Source organism: Agelaius tricolor, unplaced genomic scaffold (assembly GCF_023055355.1).
Source record: "Agelaius tricolor isolate 1412-34295 unplaced genomic scaffold, bAgeTri1.0.p SCAF_32, whole genome shotgun sequence".
Lineage (NCBI taxonomy): Eukaryota > Metazoa > Chordata > Aves > Passeriformes > Icteridae > Agelaius > Agelaius tricolor.
The window spans coordinates 3,954,124-3,974,209 of record NW_027269292.1 but is presented as its reverse complement, the minus strand read 5'-3'; the positions used below and the strand labels follow the sequence as shown (position 1 = coordinate 3,974,209).

At 38.5% G+C, this 20,086-nt stretch overlaps 1 protein-coding gene across 4 annotated transcripts in view; it reads right to left on the bottom strand.

Annotated features, from left to right (window-relative positions):
• Positions 1-20,086, bottom strand: part of CEP112 (centrosomal protein 112) — a 194,988-nt gene that overhangs the window by 154,654 nt on the left and 20,248 nt on the right. For all 4 annotated transcript variants that reach the window (XM_071451527.1, XM_071451526.1, XM_071451529.1 and 1 more), the window contains exons 9-14: positions 8,652-8,738; positions 6,359-6,458; positions 5,087-5,205; positions 3,951-4,094; positions 1,200-1,354; positions 759-876 (exon numbers count right to left, since the gene is read on the bottom strand). In XM_071451527.1, coding sequence (XP_071307628.1) covers positions 759-876; positions 1,200-1,354; positions 3,951-4,094; positions 5,087-5,205; positions 6,359-6,458; positions 8,652-8,738 — 723 coding nt within the window. The remainder of the gene's footprint in view (positions 1-758; positions 877-1,199; positions 1,355-3,950; positions 4,095-5,086; positions 5,206-6,358; positions 6,459-8,651; positions 8,739-20,086) is intronic.

Genomic DNA, 20,086 nt, shown 5'->3' with positions numbered 1-20,086 from the left:
GGAAACAACAGCACAAAAAACCACCCCTAATAATAAAAAAATCCCTACTAAAATCTACTAACAATTGGTAGAAAGAAAAATACCTTGTAAATGAAATGGAGTAAAGTATCATCAAAGCTCAGAGAATTTCAGCAAATAAACACCAAACACCCCACTTGTCCTATGGCTCTATGGATTAATAAATGGTATTTAAAACTTGAGTCTTTTCTACAATTATTTAACTTTAAAATCCCTTTAAACATGTGCCATCTCTGTACCTATGCATATTGGTAGATATCAGCCTGACAGATGCTTTTCCAGAAACAAACCAGAGTTATTACATTTTGGGTGAAACCTACACTTGCAAAATATAAAATTATTTCCTTAAACACATAAATATTTAACACAATGTTCAATACTATGAGGCCTGCCGGACTATGTTTTTCTGGAAAAAATATTTTCTGTCATGGAAGAGGCTTTATGAAAACATTAAGTCTTCAAGGGTGTATCCAGAATTTTTACAGGAGCACAAACAAAATCAGGATGTTAATTGTACCTTATTTGAATCAGCTGTACAACACACACACACCAGAATGACCAACCAACTTCAGATGATTTTTCAGTCAAATTTGGGAATGAAAAATTAAATCTCAATTTTATTTAAACTTACACTCATGAGTAACCTGGGGAACTGAGCAATCCCTTGGATTTATTCATAAGCATCATATTGATAGAAGAAATAAACCCCATTTTCCTGCCTGGTACACCTGGCAGCATACCTGAGCTTGTTCCTGCTTCAGAAAATCTCTATCAACATCAAATTTACTTTGTAGTTGCTGAAGGTTCTCCTTGTATTCCTGCATAATCTGGTCCTTGTCTTTCTGAAGTAACTTGTACCTACACGGAGCAAGCAAACAGAATATGGAAATTGCTTTCAGATTTTGGCATTTTACCTGCTCAGTATCAATTCCACGGAGTCTGCACGTCTGCCACGTGCTCTTGTCACAGAATGAGCTGCTCATAAATAATGGAAAGGTAAGACACTCCTCAAGGTGGTCGTTTGGGTCACTTTAAATGAGTTTGACACCAATTAATATATTTTCATGAGAGTTTTCTAATGTCAAATGCCATTCAGTGTGTTCCTGGAACAAAATTAATAATGTTTGCTTCTGGAAATTGCATATTCTTAGAAGTTGAACAACTAATTGTTATTGAATTACCTTTCTGTCAGCTCCTGAAGTTGGGAGCAGACCTCCTGGTAGCGCAGTTCTGTCTCAGTCTTCTCCTGAGATAATTTCTGACGTTGTAAATTACTATTTTCAGCCTCAACAGTCAACTGCTGCACACGGGCCCCCAGCTTTTGGACTGTCTCGTTCTAAAAGAATAAAGAATTATTGAGAAAAGCCCAGAATCAATGAGGGAATACCCCAGTTGTTATTCAGTAGCCTTGAGCAACAAAGTTCTCTGATGATGCAGAGACACAAGAGTTACAATGGCAAAGCTGTCATCAATCCTGACAGTAAATTCTATACTGTATATAAAAACAAATATATCTTCAAAATGTGGGTGTTTATTCCCCCTCAAAGTGACATCTCTTCTCCCTTACACAGAACAGCATATGCAACTGATTTCTAAATTACAAATCCTCTCAAATGGGAGAAAAAAACAATATTTCAATGGAAAACCACAATGGATGATAATATATACAAAGAGCATTTTTCGACTTTCCAGAAATCTCATTGCAGTAACTTTCAGTAAATTACAAGCATCTCTCAAAAGTTGTATCTTTTTCCTGGAACTTCATCTCATGATATAAACAAAGGTAAAAATGAACAGAATAAGGACAGGCAGGTAGCATGAGACTACTCCAGGCCTTCCCATTCTTCCCTAAATGTATGGTAATATGCAGGGAAATGAGGGAAGAATTCCTCAGGAGGCTGCAGTCAGAAAATCAGACCCAGAGTAGGTATCAGAGTTCTTTTTATATTAACAAAGGCCTGAAGATGAGGGAACAGAAATTTCACTCATTCCTAAAGTAAAATAAAACCCCAACTATCTGCCCTGTACAGCCCCTGCCCTGTCACTGGAGGTGATACAAACCTGAGCCAGGGCAAGAACCTCCCTCAGAGACATCACCTGAGCTCTGGCCAGTGCCCACAGAGATTTCACAGCCACAGCACAGCAAAATTCTCCATCTGTGCCAAACTGCTCAGTATGGGTTTGGTTTTCTGGGGGAAGAGGGTTGTGTGCTTTGGAGACTCGGGGTTTTTGTCTGTTTTGTGGTTTTCTGGGGTTCTGGTTTTGTTTTTTCTTTTTAATAATTAAAAAAGGAGTCATTTTAATATACCACTGAATGTAATTCCTGGCTGGCCCCATGTCCCTCAAGGAAGTTCATCCTTGTTCAGGGAACAAACCCCTCCTTATCAGCTCTATGGCATTAATGAAATGGCTCAGCCAATTCCACTTCTAACAGCACTGGCATTCCTGACAACATGAAACTCTGAACAGGGAAACTCTGAAACACCAACAGAAAAAAAATTTCAAAATCAGGAGAGAGAAAGGAGAGAGAGAAAAAAAGAAAACTAATTTCCAGTGACAGTCTAGTCTTTCATCTTAAGCCCTGCCTTGAACTCTACCTTGTTTAATTATTAAATCAGAAGCTGCTCGGCAAGATCTGTCTAGTTTTGATGGTTCTTAAATTCAATCTTGCTGACAGACTGTGTCCATTTTTCTCTGTATTTACTGTTACCTATGACATGATCTGAATGTTAATTTTTAAATTCAACATTCATTAATAAAGGAATAAATTTTGTTTGACATTGTCTTTTCACTTATTCAATTTTTCTCGTACTTCATCCTGATGAAAAGTACAGGATGCTTTTTTGAGGTTACTTGTTAATTTTTTTGCTTTTTGCATCATTTATATAACAGGCACAAAATCCAGATTATACCTAATAACATGCTTATAATTACTCTAAAAAAGAAATGCAATAAATTAGAATAATCAATACTTATTTTAAAATCCTTTTAATGCCATCTTTCATCTAACAGAAGTATTTGCTCAGTCAAAGAGGAGGTGGGTGAGTAAAAAATCACGTTTCTATGAAAATAGATGTAATATATAAATGATCTACAAACCTGCAGAGACAGAAGTTCTACTAACTTGAATCAAATATTTGTAATTAAGGACTGATTCTAAGATAACAGTGTAACATTGATTGAAGGGCTGTGCCCTGCTTAATTTTAGCTGGGGAATAAAATCCTTGCTTGGACTGGCTGCCAGGACAGTGCCCTCTCCAAGGAGAGAACAACTGCAGTATTGAAAGCAAGGATGTACATGCATGAATAACAGAATCATGGAATGGTCTGGGTTGAGAGGGACCTTAAAAACCATCTGATTCCAGCCCTGCCACGGGCAAGGACATCATCCACCATCCCAGGTTGCTCCAAGCCCCATCCTGTAGCATTCACATTCTCTGGAAAAATCCCTTTGCCCAGGATTATCTTCTGGAAAGCTGAGAAGCTTTAGAGAAAAGGAAAACAATTTTTATCTCATTTGCTTCTCCTGTGTTGTGCTCACATGTGGAATGTGTTTGGAGATTGTTTACCCACAGGTGATTGTTTCATTGGATTCTGCTGTGAGTTGTTTTGACTCATTGGCCAAGCTGTGTCAGGACTCTGGAGTGAGTCACAAGTTTTCATTATTATCTTTTTATCCTTCTGTCTGTATCCTTCCTGTATTCTTTAGTATAGTTTAGTATAGTATTCTTTAATATAATACAGTATTATAAAGCAATAAATGAGCCTTCTGAGCACATGGAGTCAGATTCATCATTCCTCCCTGCCATGGGGGTCCCTGCAAACACAATAGCATCCAACCCAGCCTGGGGCACTTCCAGTCCACCTGAACACAAACAAATGGAATTTAACATTTTAAGAGACATTTGTGAGAGGTTCACAACCAAACCTACAGTTGACTGTGTCTGCTGCAAATACTCCTCCTCCATCTTGGCCAGCCGGGCGTTGGTCTCCTCCAGCAGCTCCTGCATGTCCTCCGTGTGCTTCTTCCGGATGTTGAACTTCTCCTTCTCCATCTCAGCCACCGCGTCGTGGAGCTGCGCCAGAAAAAAGGCACAAAGTAACAAATGGCATCTACAGCTAGCATTGAGAAGTGTTAAATTATTATAGCATATGGGCAGAATCAGTGAAAAGCCCAGGTGTCACACTTCTGTCCTCTCTGAAAATATTGTTTCTCTAAAACCAAAAAAGATTGTGGCTGCCCATCCCTGGAAGTGCTCAAGGCCAGGCTGGATAGGGCTTGGAACACCCTGGGACAGTGGAAGGTGTCCCCATGGCAGGGGGTGGCACTGGATGAGCTTTAAAGTCCCTTCCAACCCAAACCAGTCTGGGATTCTATGAAAAAAATAAAAAACCCAAACAAAAAAAATACCCAACACTGGAGCCTCAGGATCTTCATCACAAAGGACAATTTATGATTTATGATTATGACTTGCCTTTAAGAAGGCAAGAATTAAATCCAACTTCATTTCTACATGCAGGGCTGCAAAAAAATTAAATTGACAGCGAACTTCATGAATGGAGGTGGGTTTGTCCTTTCTGTGACCCTCTCTCTCCTGAGAGGGGGAAGCAAGACAAATACTGACAATAATCTGGACAAAGGTGACACTGTCTCACAATAAACATGCTCTTCCCTTTGCTCTGCTGCTGTCTTGAGTTGAACAATAAATAAAAATACATTGAAGAATTCATGACCCATTGCAAGACTAAGAGTTCAAAGGAATCGCCGTGACAGCAGGTAGCAGCAGGTTTATCCAGATTAAAATTCCATGTCAGGTCAACCAGAAATAAACACTTCCCTAACAGATCCAGAGACTTGCCAGGAGGCCAGATGAACCCCAGGAACAGGGTGACCAGCTGGGTGCAAAAGCATCAGCAAAAAGAGTCTGATTACTTCAGGAAAAAATAAAATCAGCACAAAAACCACCCCTAAAACATATTCTGTGTATTTATTTTTTGAGTGACAAAATGTACTATCCCAGATAAACACTGCAGGAGTCTGTCAGAGGAGGGAAGCATTGTTCATTACCCTTTTCTCCCACTCATTGTTCAGGCAATCATTGCTCTGCTCACACATCTTCTTCAGCTCTGCAATCTGCTGCTCTTTGGCTTCTCTCACAACTTGGGACTCACGAACAAGGGTCTGAACTGTTAAAAATGGGAAAAAAAAATAAACAACCATTCAAGACCTTTGGGATTTTTCAGTGTTGGCAGTAGATACAACAAGTTTATGTCAGTGTTCCAACTGACTTGGCTTTCTGATGGTTTTTAGCTCTTAAATACTTAATGGATGTGCTGCTTTACGTTGTAGCACTTAAACTGTGTCATTACAAGGTGTTCTCTCTTTTCTACTTTGTTTACAGAATATTTCAGAGAGAGTTTTCCTTCCTGAAGGAGTAAATATACATCAGCAAAACTCTGTATAACCTCAAGAACACAGTTATTTTAACCTGACTTTATGAGCATCCTTAGGAGAAAAGGTTCTTGTGAAGGTAGAATGCCCAAGACATACATGAAAATGAAGTTCCCCAACTTAAATTGCAAATTATGGCATCACCATTAGTGGAAAAAGTGGATCCATATTCACACTCCACTTTGTTTTGAGGATTTTCATTACCTGGGACAGTGTGGGCATCTCCAATTCAACCTGTTCCAGCCAAGAGCAACCACCAGCCCACAGAGAGAAGCCCCAGATCCCTTGTTGGACAAATTACTTTCCCAAGGAGCAGGAAACAAAATACATGGAACACTCTTCCTTTTTGTCCATAGATTACCAAACTCCTGTATTATTTTCCAGTGTGGTTTAGTCCATAGAGCAAATGGACTCCAAGGAATTCTGAAAGAAACTAACACTGAAAAACTGCTGACAAGCCACTCTGAGGGTGAGTTTTGTACTCGTGACACGCTCAAGAGCACTCATGTTTGAAATCTCCTGCCGCAATAGTCTTAAAAATAACCCACTGTGGTTTGATTAAAATGTACTGAATGTATAAAAAAATGAACTTTGAGCCAGAGATTCCAAAAAAATGGCCAAAATATTTCAGTGGCATCAAAGAAACTTTTTTTGGTGACGCTCAAAAAACCTGTGTTCAGTGTAATAGATCACAGGCCTCTTGGAACATTTGGGTTGGAACAGCAGAGACAACTGGACAAGAATCTCAGAATCCAAAGGAAAAAATTAAATCAAGAGCTACAAATGATGAAGAAAGGGATGTGTGTGGAGGAACACACAAGCCCACAGCCACAAGAGAATGCAGTACAATACCACCACAAAGAAGACAACCATGAGGATAAAAATCACCTTTTTTCTCCAGTTTTCTTATCATATCCTCAGACTCTTTTTGTTTCTTTAGATAGTTGGACTTCAGCACATCTATTTCATCATTCTTTCTATCCAAAATCTGCAGAGAAAACTCAGAATATTTTAACATATGTCCAAAACATTCCAACCTACAACCAATGCATAAGATACCTGGTCTGCCAGAAGTCCTCACATCATGCAGGATTAAGTGATTGAACCTAAATCATTTTTCTAGCTACAAACAAAGACCTGGTTTAGACAAATGTAGGAAAAAGCAGATTAAAAAAGGAGTTTCATGTTTTAAGGTGAGTTTTTTTGGTTTTCCTTTTAAACCTGGGCAAACCCAGTGCTGCTTTTGTTGAGGTTGGAAGTTTCATGCTGCTATTGCTGCAAATAGAAAAGATTTCCATACTTATGTTGCCTAATAGTATTTAAAAGCATCTAAAATTCTCTGCAGATTCAAGAAATATTTAAATAAGTTGGTGAACTTCATTATAGTCTTTTGTGCTTCACCAATTGAAATTCTTCACAAGGATCCTAAGGAACAATGGACTGGAACAGAGCAAGTATAGGAGGGTAACTACACCCACATTTCTGTACAGGCTGAGTTTGGAAATAAAAAAGCTTGAATATTTGCACACTTTGAGATAGTATTTTAATTTAAACTTTGTGTTTAAGATAAAGATTAAAGTTGCAGAAATTTTATAACAGTGCCCCAAATCTCTTATCAAACAGCAGCTTTCATCTTAAAACAATATTACTCCATCTGCAATAAACGTTTGGTGTCTTTAAAGATTAATACGACACTATTTAACCTTTTCTAAAATATCCAACGTTATTAAACGACTTCAAAAGACGGAATCCTAACATCAATTAGGAAGGGATGACAACTCAAGGGATGAGAAAGCATTTAAACTATTTCTTATTCTCACAAAGCTGTTTCCTTTAGACTCTCAGCTTTGCTCACTGCTTCTGCTCCAAGGCCTTGAGAACAGATGAGCCAAATATGCACCTGACCAAATATTAACATCCTCTCAGGAGGCTTTGATGTGTCACAGAGTTGTGTCAACCAACTTCCTCCAAGGCTGTGACTCAGTCTTTAGGAAACAAAGCAGAGGGGCTGAGTGATGCCGAGCTTACAGCGGGATCAGCAGGATTGGGATCAGAGCCCTGCCCGGGGCACCTGGTATCTCCCAGCACTTCACCCCACCTCTAAAACATGGTATTGAAAGTCACAGCATGGTCTGGGGTGGCTATAATCCTCCCAGGAGGGGTGTGTGACACAGTAAAGAGAAACCCAGAGAGCTGGTGCCATGTTAGTGTGGTATTCACACGCCCTCTGAACAGAGAGAAGCTGTGAGACAAGCAGAGAAGAAGGAAAACACAATTCTTATCTTGCTTGCTGTGCCTCTCTTGTGCTAAAGTAGAATGCAATATGGAGATTGTTTACCCAAATTGAGGATGTTTTGTTCCCTTGGCCAATCAGGGCCAAGAAGTGTGTGTGTGTGTGTGTGTCTGTGTCTGTGTCTGTGTGTCTGTGTGTGTGTGTGTGTGGGACTGTCACGACAGAATCAGAGATGAGCACAGTTCTGTGCAGTTGTGAGCAAGAGTGAGTGCATGGCAGATTCAGTTTAGATGAAATGTACGTAGTATAGTAAAATAAAGTAATTTATTAGCCTTCTGATGATGGAGTCAGATGCACCCTTCTCTCTCCCCTTTGTCGGAATCACCTTTGATTTACAATATGTTAGTGCCACAAGAATTCAGAGTGCATAAACTTTAAAAATGTGGTAACGTAAATCAATGGGGGATTGGTGACCTGCCTCTGCTCTAAGACAGTGTCAAAACAGGACAGGACAGCAAGCACTGCTGCTGGCTGAGCCTGAATACATGTGATATATCTGTGGGTTTTCCTACTGTTATATTTTGCATTTTGTCATGAAAATTTAATTTTGTTCACATTCTTCTCTAACACAAATGTTTTCTCTCCAACAGAAAAATCACGAGTTTATGATTTCCCACAGAAGTTGTTATGCTGGTAAAATAGGTTGTCTTGTTCTAACAAACAAATTGCCTTGTATTTTCATCTCCTTTCTGCAAGTGCTTTCCCCTTCCTAAGTAAAATATTCTGCGTTCCTCTCAGTTTATGCCAACTGTTACCTACAATTTGACTTCCACTGAACATTAATTGCAATTGTGAAGAAGCTAAACAACTGATAAATATTTATGATAATCGTAGTCTCTATTATTGTTTAATACACTGCTTTTGGAAAAAAGTACAAACACTTCCTACCTTTTGAACATCAGCATCGTGCTTCTGTTGTAATTTCAGTTTTTCTTCATGAAATTTACCTTCTGCTATTTTCATTTTCATTTCCAGCTTTAAAAGCAAAACAGAATAGATACATGATTTAAATAAAGAATAAATTACACCAATGACCTTTTCATAACTTTTTAATAATTCATTTATGTCTTTCAGAAGGCAATGGGAAGTCACCAACAAAGAAATCTTATGAAAAGAATCTATATTCAGTTTCTCAACATTTTCATATTTATTCAATACAATTGTTAGCAAAGATGTCATCCTACATTTCTTCAGAGAAATGGATTTTTAGGATGTTTTAGTTGGCAATAAACACAACTGCTACTGCCCAGAACAAGTTATCATCCTTAATTTAAACAAACACTTAGGAATAAAACTTTAATATTTCTGTTAATATACCAAGTTTGGTAAACTCATTTTCATTTCTTCAGGCAGGTGTTACATTTACACAAAGAATGTCCTTTAGCCCAGATGCAGGTTTATTTTTGTTTGTTTTCTATTATTCACGGAGTTCACATTATAAACACATTTCCTTTTAAAGGTGACTTATGATGGGATTAAGGATTGGATCACTGAAATACATTTCCTGTTCTGCCTGTGTTTGTTCAAAGCTGTACTTGAACCCCTCCAACACAAAAATACGCTGCCAATTCTTACTCAGAGTCTCAGTTTCCATCTCTCAAGTATTTTTGAACCTCCTGCATGTTTTGAGAACGCCATTAAAGGTGGTCTTCAGGACAGCTATGAGAGGAATTTCAATCTCTCAGGCTTTTCTAGATACCAAAAGTGACACCTTGAGTTCAAACTCAGGCTGTTCCACTCCTACATTTATTAACAGTCACTGTTCAGAAAGCAAAGTGGACTGAGAAGCTTTTCCAGAAGACAGACCCTGATTCCCCTCACTTTAGAAAGGGAGCACCAAAGCCCCTCCAGGAGATGACTCCAAGTGGTCCTTGGCCAACAGAAAACTTTGTGTTTGACTTTTGGGTGTTCTGAAAGGGGCTGAGGTCCCCCCACCTCGAGGCTGGACACTGCAGTCCCATCACCACCCAGCCACTTCCAGCTCTCACATTTTTATTTAGCCCAACCCAGAACATGACTTGTAATATCCCAACTCACAAACTCCACAGGAATGAACAGCATTATTCATTCTGCCTTTATTTTCCATGCCCTTGACTCATCAAAAGTTGCCATTCAAGCATGAGTCTTTACTTCACACAGACCAACACTAAACACAGCACAAATTATTCATTTTTTATATGACTCATTTGTCTCACAGGTTTGTTGGGACTTGAAAACATCACAAGGTTATCATGACTTGAAAACATGAGCTACAAAAACCCAACTCAATTCAATGAGTTCATTTCCTCAATGCAGGAAACACAGAAGGCTCCTCAAGAAGAGAAAAGAGAAGGAAAAGCAGAAAATTGTTCAATTTTCTGAACTCATCAACTGATGAGTTGTACCCAACAACCCCCTATTACACCACAGATAAAGAAATCCATTTCCCAACTGTTAGCACACAGACTTATGCAAATTAATGGAGGAGGAAAAAAAAAATTAGGTTGACAATTAATCCAAAGAAAATAAATCATATTCCCAGCTGTCAGCCAACACTTTCATCTTCCCAAAATAAGCATTATGATAAAAGTACATCTCCTATCCATGAAATCTACACATATGTATATATGAAAAGAAATATATGCATATATCACTGCAACAAAGTGACATTACAGAAGAAAATCTTAGTACCAGGTGATGAATAAGTGTTGATTTAATAAAAAGAGCACAGTAATCCACTTCCAGATAGACAGCTTGTGAACATGCCATAAATAAATATGAAGGTCTCATACCAACACAAATACTAGAAACTAAATATGAAAGAGACTCCAATCTACTTGAATTATATTAATAGCTTATGAATGACTGAGGTACAGCTACTGCCCTCACACAGCTACTAAATCCACCCAAATTACATTTAAAACTCATTAATAACATCAGAATGTCTTGGCTGATGGAAATGAATCCTTGGTGGCTTGTATCAGCCAAGAGCTGGTCTAGGTTTTATTATTCTGTACACTGAAATAATACAAAAATAAATCAAAATGGAGAATTTCACTCAGATTTAAGATGGACATACATATTTTCAAGTGCTCCTGATTGTTCTCAGCCACAGGATGTTTTCCCCTAGGCTGACACAGAACTCCCTGTACTTGAAGCTGGTTCCCACTTCTAATTAATCTTCCCCTTAGCACCACCCTCACACTTGCACCAGTCCCCATCAATTTTAGCTCATTAATTCATTACACCCCTTCCACCAGGACATTCATCTCTTAAAATGTCACAGTTCTGAGACTGCTTTCCAAAAAGGAGAGCTAATTGCAACCAAACAACTGGAAAAATGTGTCCAAGATACAGAAATCAGCCCTTAATGAATGCAACCACTGTAATAACAAAGTAGGTTGCTTTTCCTCTGAATATTAGAAATAAAATAAAAAAATAGGTGAAAAATCACGAAGTCCAACTCCTCATCAGGTGAGGGCTAAAGAGGGGACACCTTGAAAAGTACTCAAGGTCCTCAACTTCTATAAACTTAATGAAGTTTCAGCATCCCAGGCACTTTTCTGCTCCATGTGCTTCATCCACAACTTTCCTGATTTTTAGGAATCATTGCTTTGCTCACACATCTTCACACAATTGCTTTGCTCGCACATCTTCTCCACAATCTGAGATAAAATTTTCTAATTTTATTTCTACATATAAAGAAATGTGAGAAATCCCATATTAAAGTGTCTGAAATTCAACAGTTGATGTGCATATGAAGTTTTCAGCTAGTGTTGAGAGGAAAGCTGTGTTTGTACTGAGTAACTGGTAAAAAAATTTAAAAAATTAAAAATCTCCAACAGCATTTAAAATTTTTAATGGTCCATAGTTCCAACCCCACATGTATCTTCATCATAACTTCTGGATGTGTTAATTTGAGCATTTGATGTAAAAATAGTGATATATTGGTTTAAAAATCCAACACTCCATTTCTTGAGCGGAAAACTGGCAGCAAACATGAGGACAACACCACAGCGTCCTATAGCAAAGCCTGGAGGACTGGTTTCATTTCCAAATCTGCTTTTTGACCCACCCTCCCTCTGAGGCAGACTCCCAACATCACCACATACGTCGATACAAAACTGAGTCATGTAAAGACGTTTTGTGCAGTGATCTCATGAAGGCTGGGGTGGAAGCAGAACGGCTCAGCTCTCCCCAGCTGGGAGTGAAGTGCATCCCCTTCCATTTGAAAGCTGAAGCACATCATTAAATACTAATTTCAATCAAGGAGTATCTTTCAAATTAAAACCACACCAAACCGAGGTGGAGCCTGTCCACAGATCCCAAATGTCAAATCTCAGCTTGTCCCAATTTCCTGTGGAACAGCTCTAGGTAACTGCATGTGCTGCTCTTCCGAGCACTTCAGCTTGACTTTATTTATTAAGCACATATTAAGAAACAAAATAACCTACAGCAGCTTCACCAAAGAGCTTCACAAGTTTTGGAGAAACCACATAAAACCAACTTTTGTAAGTCGTTCACTTCGTTAAACGCAATTTACGGCGCTCGCGCTCGTTGGTTTTAATATCTTTTATCACCAGTTAGGAGGCAGCAGAGAATATGAAATTTATGGCATGTTACCATTCAGACAAGGAAAAAAAAAAGTGTAGATATTTAGCTATAGTTGGGAAGTTTGCAACTATGTATGAAACGCAGCCATTGCTGTTGGCTGAACATCATTCCTTTGGATTTCTGTCATTGTTTATCCTCCTCACAAAGAGAATGAGGCAATTAAACCCTAAGGCCATGTAAACAATACTGATGTCAAACATCTGTGCTGTCCCTGTTATTTAAAGCCATGAAGGGTGGTAGCAACAGAGCTGCTTTTATGTGCCTAGTCACACTTTCTTCCTCATTTAAAAAAACAAAACACCACCAAAACCAGCAGATAGTTACCTGAAAATGGGGTTTTGGGATTTCACTGTCCTGATCCCACAGCACTGCTCAGGTGTTAGGAACATTTAATAACTGTCAGGCTTAGACTGACACAGTCTCATCTGCAACTGTCACAGATCTCCAGGGGATGGGGGAAAAGTGATCTCTCCTTTTTTCATGACAGAGGACAAACATTTATCTTGTCCCCATTTACAGAAATCTGTCGAAATATTGAAATACCTGATTTAAAAGCAAATCAATAAGTAGGTTAACAATATGAATCACTGAACTGCTGCCCACTTGTCTCCATTCCAGGGCTCACCCTCAGGCCAGGGGGGACATCTCAGAGCTTTAACACCCATCAGACTGGGGTTTTTGGCTATTTGACAAAACAGAACTTGTTGCTTGCCAGGTTTTTTTTCCAAGCCTATGAATATATGGGGGAGGGAGGGAGGAAGCGAGGAAGGGGGAGAAGGATGTAAACAATAAATGAGAACTTCAAAGTAAGAACTAACAATGCAGAACAATGACTTGTATATCTTACAGTACACGACAAAAGTTATTTGTCTTGGTGTTCTGCAGCTGCTAAAAGGAATCAGTGCACAGCACACAAAGCTTTGATATTTCCACAGAAGAAAAAAGGTTTCTTAAAAAATATCAACAAACAAGTCAAACTTTCTACCAAATTGTGCTTACTCAATTTTCACATGTGGGGTTAAAATAATAAATATTGATAATTTATACAGTGTTTTAAACCATACAGGAAGGCCAAGACAGAAGAGACTGGACTTGCAAAACAGTCAAGACTTATTATAAATACACACTGACTTCAGACTAAGGTAATTTGGAACAGTGTATTTCACTTGATCATTAACAAGCTGTCTGATCTCATTGTGTCCTTTCTGTATCACACTGTGCCCTCAAAAGTTTTTAAGATTAGCTTTGAGGTATATTAATACTTTCCACATTTTACAAAAAAGACTCAGAGTATTTAAAAGAAAATCACTGGATTTTCTTTTAAATACTGGAAAACAGGAAAAAAATTATATTTCATGACAATATATTTGAAGAGAAGTTTCAGTAGTAAATATAAATTTTAATAATATTGGAACTAATCTTCCATTTTCAAATGGAATAGCTGAAAACTTTGCATTCAGTTTACAGGATGTGAAAAAAATACTGTTCACTTGCCATTTCAGAAAATAAACAAACTTATAACTACATTTTGAAACAATACATCATTAACCACTCCAATTACAGCATCGAATATCATCAATGTTTTTGTCCAATGCAATGACTGAGGTGAAATAAATGTCTTGGAAACTCTCTGCTGCAAAGAGCTCAGGAAACCAGAGATGGACTGAAATAAAAACAGCATTAAACAAGTGGAACAGCCAGAAATTAGAATGTAAAAAGCCCCTTTATAAACATGGCATTTTGCCCAGATTCAAAGGTCCCTCCACAAAAGTCCATGTTTATGATCTGGACTGGATTATTTGACCTAACAAACATTTATAATTCCCACCACATATCCACGCTTCTTTGTATCTTCAAAAACAATACAATTGCTATTTCCAGTTGCAATATTTTTACATATTACTCTTTAATAGGAAACTGGATATTCACTTAATTAAAAAATTAATATGACATTGCCCCATTCTTATAGCTACTAAAATTTAGGGCTTTGTGCTAAATCAAATGTTACCAGCTTCCCCCATCAAGGAAAATCTGACTTTTTAAATGACACTGAAATTAATAAACACTTGCTTGATACAGAGAACTAATTGAATGGACAATTGTTCTTATTCATATGTAAATGTCATTAGGCTCTTTCAAGAGAGAACAATGTATTTTTCATGGATTTCCATGCTGGGGGTGGTGGGAAGAAGGAGCAGAGAGAAGGAGAAATGCACCCAGCTCTGTATCCCAACAACTGTAATAAGTGGAAATGGTATTTGTGCTCTCAAGGATGTTTTCTCTGGCCAATGAACATAACATGGATATTAGCACTACAACATATCCTGTTATTTAACAGCTTTATTTGCAGGGTCCTACTTCCACATGGAACAAATGTCTGCCACCAGTGGGAGACACTGACATCAGCAGGGACCAAAAAAAGTTCAGTGTATGTTTAGAAATTAAGACAGCTTAGCCACAGCAGTATTAAATGCAATTTTATAGAAGACAGCACAAAAATGCAAGAAGCTGTACCTTCAGTAGCCAGCACTGAGAACTGAACCCAGCTGAATCTGTGAGCATGCAGAAATCACAGAGGTATCAGAGGGATTTAGGGAAATATGAATATAATGAAAGGCAGCACATGAGAATTCCATGGAATTCTGCACAGGGCCCAGTCCAGTGAATCAGTCTGAATACAGTCACCAACACTGACTTTTTCTCCTCACTGTTATTCCTCTCTTTTTTATGCTGCATTTTAGCAGCTACTGAACTTTTTATACTCATTTCAAGATCTCCTAAAGCAGCCACTGTGCTCCCACCTTCTTTTCACCAGTAGAAATAACAGTGTACAGCACCTACTTTTTCTAGTCAATGTCTTTTCTCCCTCAAAAATCAGAATCTAAACATGAAAAAAAAAGAAATCAAACTTTCTTCCTCTTTTTTTTTTTTTAAAGAGAGACACACTTTGAGGCAGAGATTAATCATGCAGCAAAAGATTAATTCCCAGCTGCTTGGCAACCATCTGGACATTCTACTGGTTAAAACACTAGTTTGAATTGCTAACCTACCCCTTTGATCTTTCTCAATGTCTCCAGCCCATATGTGCAATAATTAAAGACATAGTTCACAAACTATTGCAAAAAAAAAAAAAATAAATAACTGTACATGTACATCTAGATCTCCACAAGCAGCCTGACTGCTATCAGGAATTATAAATCAGCAGCCAGTTTATGAAAACATGTCTCATCTTGACATCCACTGTGTGTCTCACACCAGTCTAGCAATAAAATAAGGTTTGGGGTTTATTACATTACATTCTGAAGAGTTATCAAAGCAAGGCAGGATGTGACTTCCTCACCAGGAACACAAGGGACAACTTGCACATGTTTTTGGGAGCAGGACATTAATCAGGCAGGAATTATGTTAGCAGCAGTCAGGATTGCTGTGATTTTAAATATGAACGAACAGATTCCTGCTCAGGACGATTACTCAGTGGTGAGAATCAGTTTACAACTGGATTCTCCAGATAAATCACACCCTGCCTTCAAAACAGACACAGGGGTTGTGGAGAAAAGGAGAAAATTCAAATGAACCAGAAAATAGTTGCTGTCACTGCCTGGAATATTTTCAAGGGGAAATAAAACAGTGTTTTCAGAAGCAAGTTGTCACAAGAAAACAAAGTTACAGAAAAGTGAAAATCACAATGAAAGGCATCATTATGTCATATCTGCCTTTTCTTGCCCCCTCATATGGGTCACACTTGTGTGAACAGTAAGCAACACACGTTCTTACATCTTAACAAGAATTAAAAACCAGAATTAAAAACCTTAACAACCTTTACCCTTGGAAATCAGCATGACATTTATGAGCAGAAGTATGGCTTGGACACTCCCCAGTGAACAGGATGACAAAAGAAGGGGAACAGCAAAGGAAGAGAACTGGAAGAACAGAGGGATAATAAGAAAAAAAAATTCCAACACATGCAGCTCCAGTTATTGTAAGACTCAGTTTTTGGGCCCACTCAAGGGCTTTCAGAAAGTTCATCAGAACCACTCTCCTGCTGTTATTAAAAAGCACAAACAGCCCCAGCACATCTAAGGAGGTTCCTTGAGCTGCATCCAGCTCTCCTGATTCCATACACAGATGTTTCTATATCCATCCACCAAGATTTAAACTCTAGAGACACACACAGACATGAGCACACACTTTTAATTCAATATATTACACAAAAGAACAATACTGATATTTTTTTTACCATCCTTGGAAGTATGAACAAAAGTATTTCTTTTTAATGAGGAAAAAATATAAAATCCATGATGTAGCTAAAGACACAATAATGTAAATTTTACAGTGGTTTAATTACAAGAGTTCTTTTTTAGGACTCCATATTGGGTTTATTTATTGCTTGTATTTGGCATGAATTTAATATATTTAAATACTTCACTATGGAACAGGGCAATTAAGAGGAAGAAATCAAACCCAGCAGGACAATTCCCACTGATCACCATCTCCTAATTGCAGGGACTCTTATCTTCAAATGTTCTTTCCTTCTCTTTTCCATGCTAACACCAGCCAGTGTTATTCACTCTCCCTCCCGAGTTTTACAACTTTCTTTCCTCCCTGCATTCCTTTCCCTACATTCTCTGTATGGTCCCTCTTGGGGGAAATCCATATCACAGCCCTCATGCAATTTGCTCTGTTTCAAGTTATAATCTCCTGCCAGATAAGTGAGAAGCACAGTAAATCTGCTGCTTTCAACACCTTCAATCCAGAGCCCTTTTAGCCAGACCACGACTTAACTGTATCAGCACTGCAGATTTTATCTTCATGTAAATATATCACTAGATCCCAACACTTCTGCTGCAGTAAAACCATATAAATGGCTTGATGATCTTTATAAACAAAATTTGTGTCATGCAGTAAAAGGGAGTGCTCATTCCCAAAATAAAAGGAGAAAAACAGAAATAAAGATTACAAAGATGAAGGTCCTAAATAGCTTTTTAAAAAGGCTGCATCCTAAAGATAAGACTTCTTGACTCATAAACTCATAAAACACTCTTCGTTTTTCATCTTACTTCTGGTCCTTGATCCATGAAGATGCATTTTCAGGGGAAAAAAAAACAAACTTCTTTTTCCCATTCTCTATGTTCTCTGTTATCTTACAGCACCCATCTCATCTCTCCTCTTCCTCATTCCCCAGCCCACATGACAAAATGATGGAAGCTGTCCCAGGGGTGTTCTCCTGAAAACCCAGCCACCGCCTTCTGCACAATTCCAAAGGTCCAATGCATCCTTGAAGATGCATTTTCAGGGAAAAAAAACCAACAAACAAACTTCCTTTTCCCATTCTCTATGTTGCCTGTTATCTTACAGCACCCATCTCATCTCCCCTTTTCCTCATTCCCCAGCCCACATGACAAAATGATGGAAGTGTCCCACAGGTGTTCTCCAGCCACTGCTTTCCCCACAATTCCAAAGGTCCAATGCATCCATGAGAATGCATTTTCAGAGGGGAAAAAAACCAAACTTCCCATTCTCTATGTTCTCTGTTATCTTACAGCACCTATCTCATCTCTCCTTTTCCTCATTCCCCAGCCCACATGACAAAATGATGGAAGCTTCCCACAGGTGTTCTCCTGAAAACCCAGCCACCGCCTTCCCCATAATTCCAAAGGTCCAATGCATCCTTGAAGATGCATTTTCAGGGAAAAAAAAAACCAAAACCAAACCTCTTTTACCCATTCTCTATGTTGCCTGTTATCTTACAGCACCTATCTCAGCTGACAGACTGGAGGAAGCTGTCCCAGGGGTGTTCCCCTGAAAACCCAGCCACTGCCTTCCCCACAATCCCTCCTGCTCCCAGCTGCACAACCACTTAGTCTGGGCTGCTTTAGTACACAAGAGGCTGGAAAAGTGGCTCCAGTGTCCAAAGGCTTTATCACTGGATTCCCAAAAATCAAAACAGAGGAGTGACAGGACTGATAAAGTCAACAAAAGCATTGGAAACACTCTATGTTCTCAGTTAACCCAGACAAATGAAGCTTCACAATTTATTGCATAAAGCATTGAGCTTGCCAGTTTGTCTGAAAAATAAATAAAGAGCTGGTATACAACTCAGTACAAATTTATTCCAGGTATAACCTTCAACTGAAAAGTGAAAATTATTTCCAATATGCCTCTGATTTGTTTAGACTTCCTTTGTTGAGATAAGATAAATAAATATCTTTGCTTACAAAATAATGAAACAGAAGGAAATTGAGAAAAAATGCTAAGAATAAATAAGACTGACAAAATGAAAAATTAAGAAAGAGAACTTCTTTAAAGAAACACCAGAATGTCTCAAAGTGATAGATCAGATAAACTAGCTGTTAGAGAAAGGTTAAAAGAAATCAGTTTATTAACATAGCTGATTTTATTTTCTCATTCTAGAAGAATTCCAAACCTGTATCTTAGCAATGGCACTGAATCTGTTTTTCTGAAAAATCACAAATCAGACTTTTCCTTTCCCCCTGCCCTGCCCCGTGGAGCCCTGGGTGACACAGGATGGCCAGAGGTGAAGTTCAAAGGGACATTTTCCCTTTTTATCAAGACAGGCCAATCACCCCATCTGTTGTGCTTTGCTGTCCTGCTGAACAGGGATTTATTCCTGTTGGGTTGCATCTCCCTTGTTTAAAGCCACAATTCTTCAGTAATGACCATTTCCCAAATGGTTTAATCCATGTCAGAAGAATTTGGGGAAGAGCTGACTAAAAGCCGCTGCCTGATGACATCGGCGTTCTCGCAGGGCTGTGATGTGGTTATCACTGCTCATGGCCATGTGTTCAGCATTACAGACTCTAAACAGGTGCAGGAATGCTTTATGAACAAAGGTCTAAAGGTTAAAAGCAAAAAACCCCACAGTTATCCTATTTTATGTTCTCCCCTTGTACTACAAAGAGGTTGAAAACAGTTAATGGTTCCCTGGACCCTTTTGTACAGCACCATTTCTCTGTTAATACATTCACATTCTATAAATGAAAAGGACTTTATTCCTAATTGAGCTTCACAAACAAAATAAGATGAAAACACATTTAAGTTTTCTTGTTAATAGCACACACATGGTGATTGTGAAACACTGTCTGTAACCTTTCCAGTTCAAACCAGCCCACAGTCGAGCACCATTAGCAAAAAGTCCTGGATTTTTTACTGTGTGGCTTAGAGGATTTTTCCACTGAACCAGCAAAGTATTAACTGGGTATTTTATGTAGCTCCTCGGCATGGATTCCTGTTTATTTAATTTGAAAATATTGTTTAAATGACAACACTGTGCTTACAATTTATTTATTTCTTGGGCTATTTTCACATCTTATGAAACCTTGCCTCATCCTGAGGCACTGGTGGTTTGAACATTGTCAATCCAGAACAGTCAACAGCAGAGTAGAGAAAGTGAAAGGCACATGGATTGTGCAGCTGCTTGTCTGGGCACTGAGTGAGGCAACCAGGTAGCACCAGAAAACATTTCATACACATCCTTTTTTAACATCTGCCAACCAATTTTACCCTCCTCTGTATCTCTGCTAAAGATGTTTTCTGAATTGTCATGGAAGTAACTTTAGGGCAGTTCCAATCCATGTGTCCTCACAAGACACCAAGGAAATGAAAGAATGTTTTCCTGCTTTGCTGATGATGCCCTTTCCTCCCCAACTCAGACATATTTGGGGTACTTTGTGGGTTTAGGTCCTTCTGGATGGTAGGGAACTATGTGCATT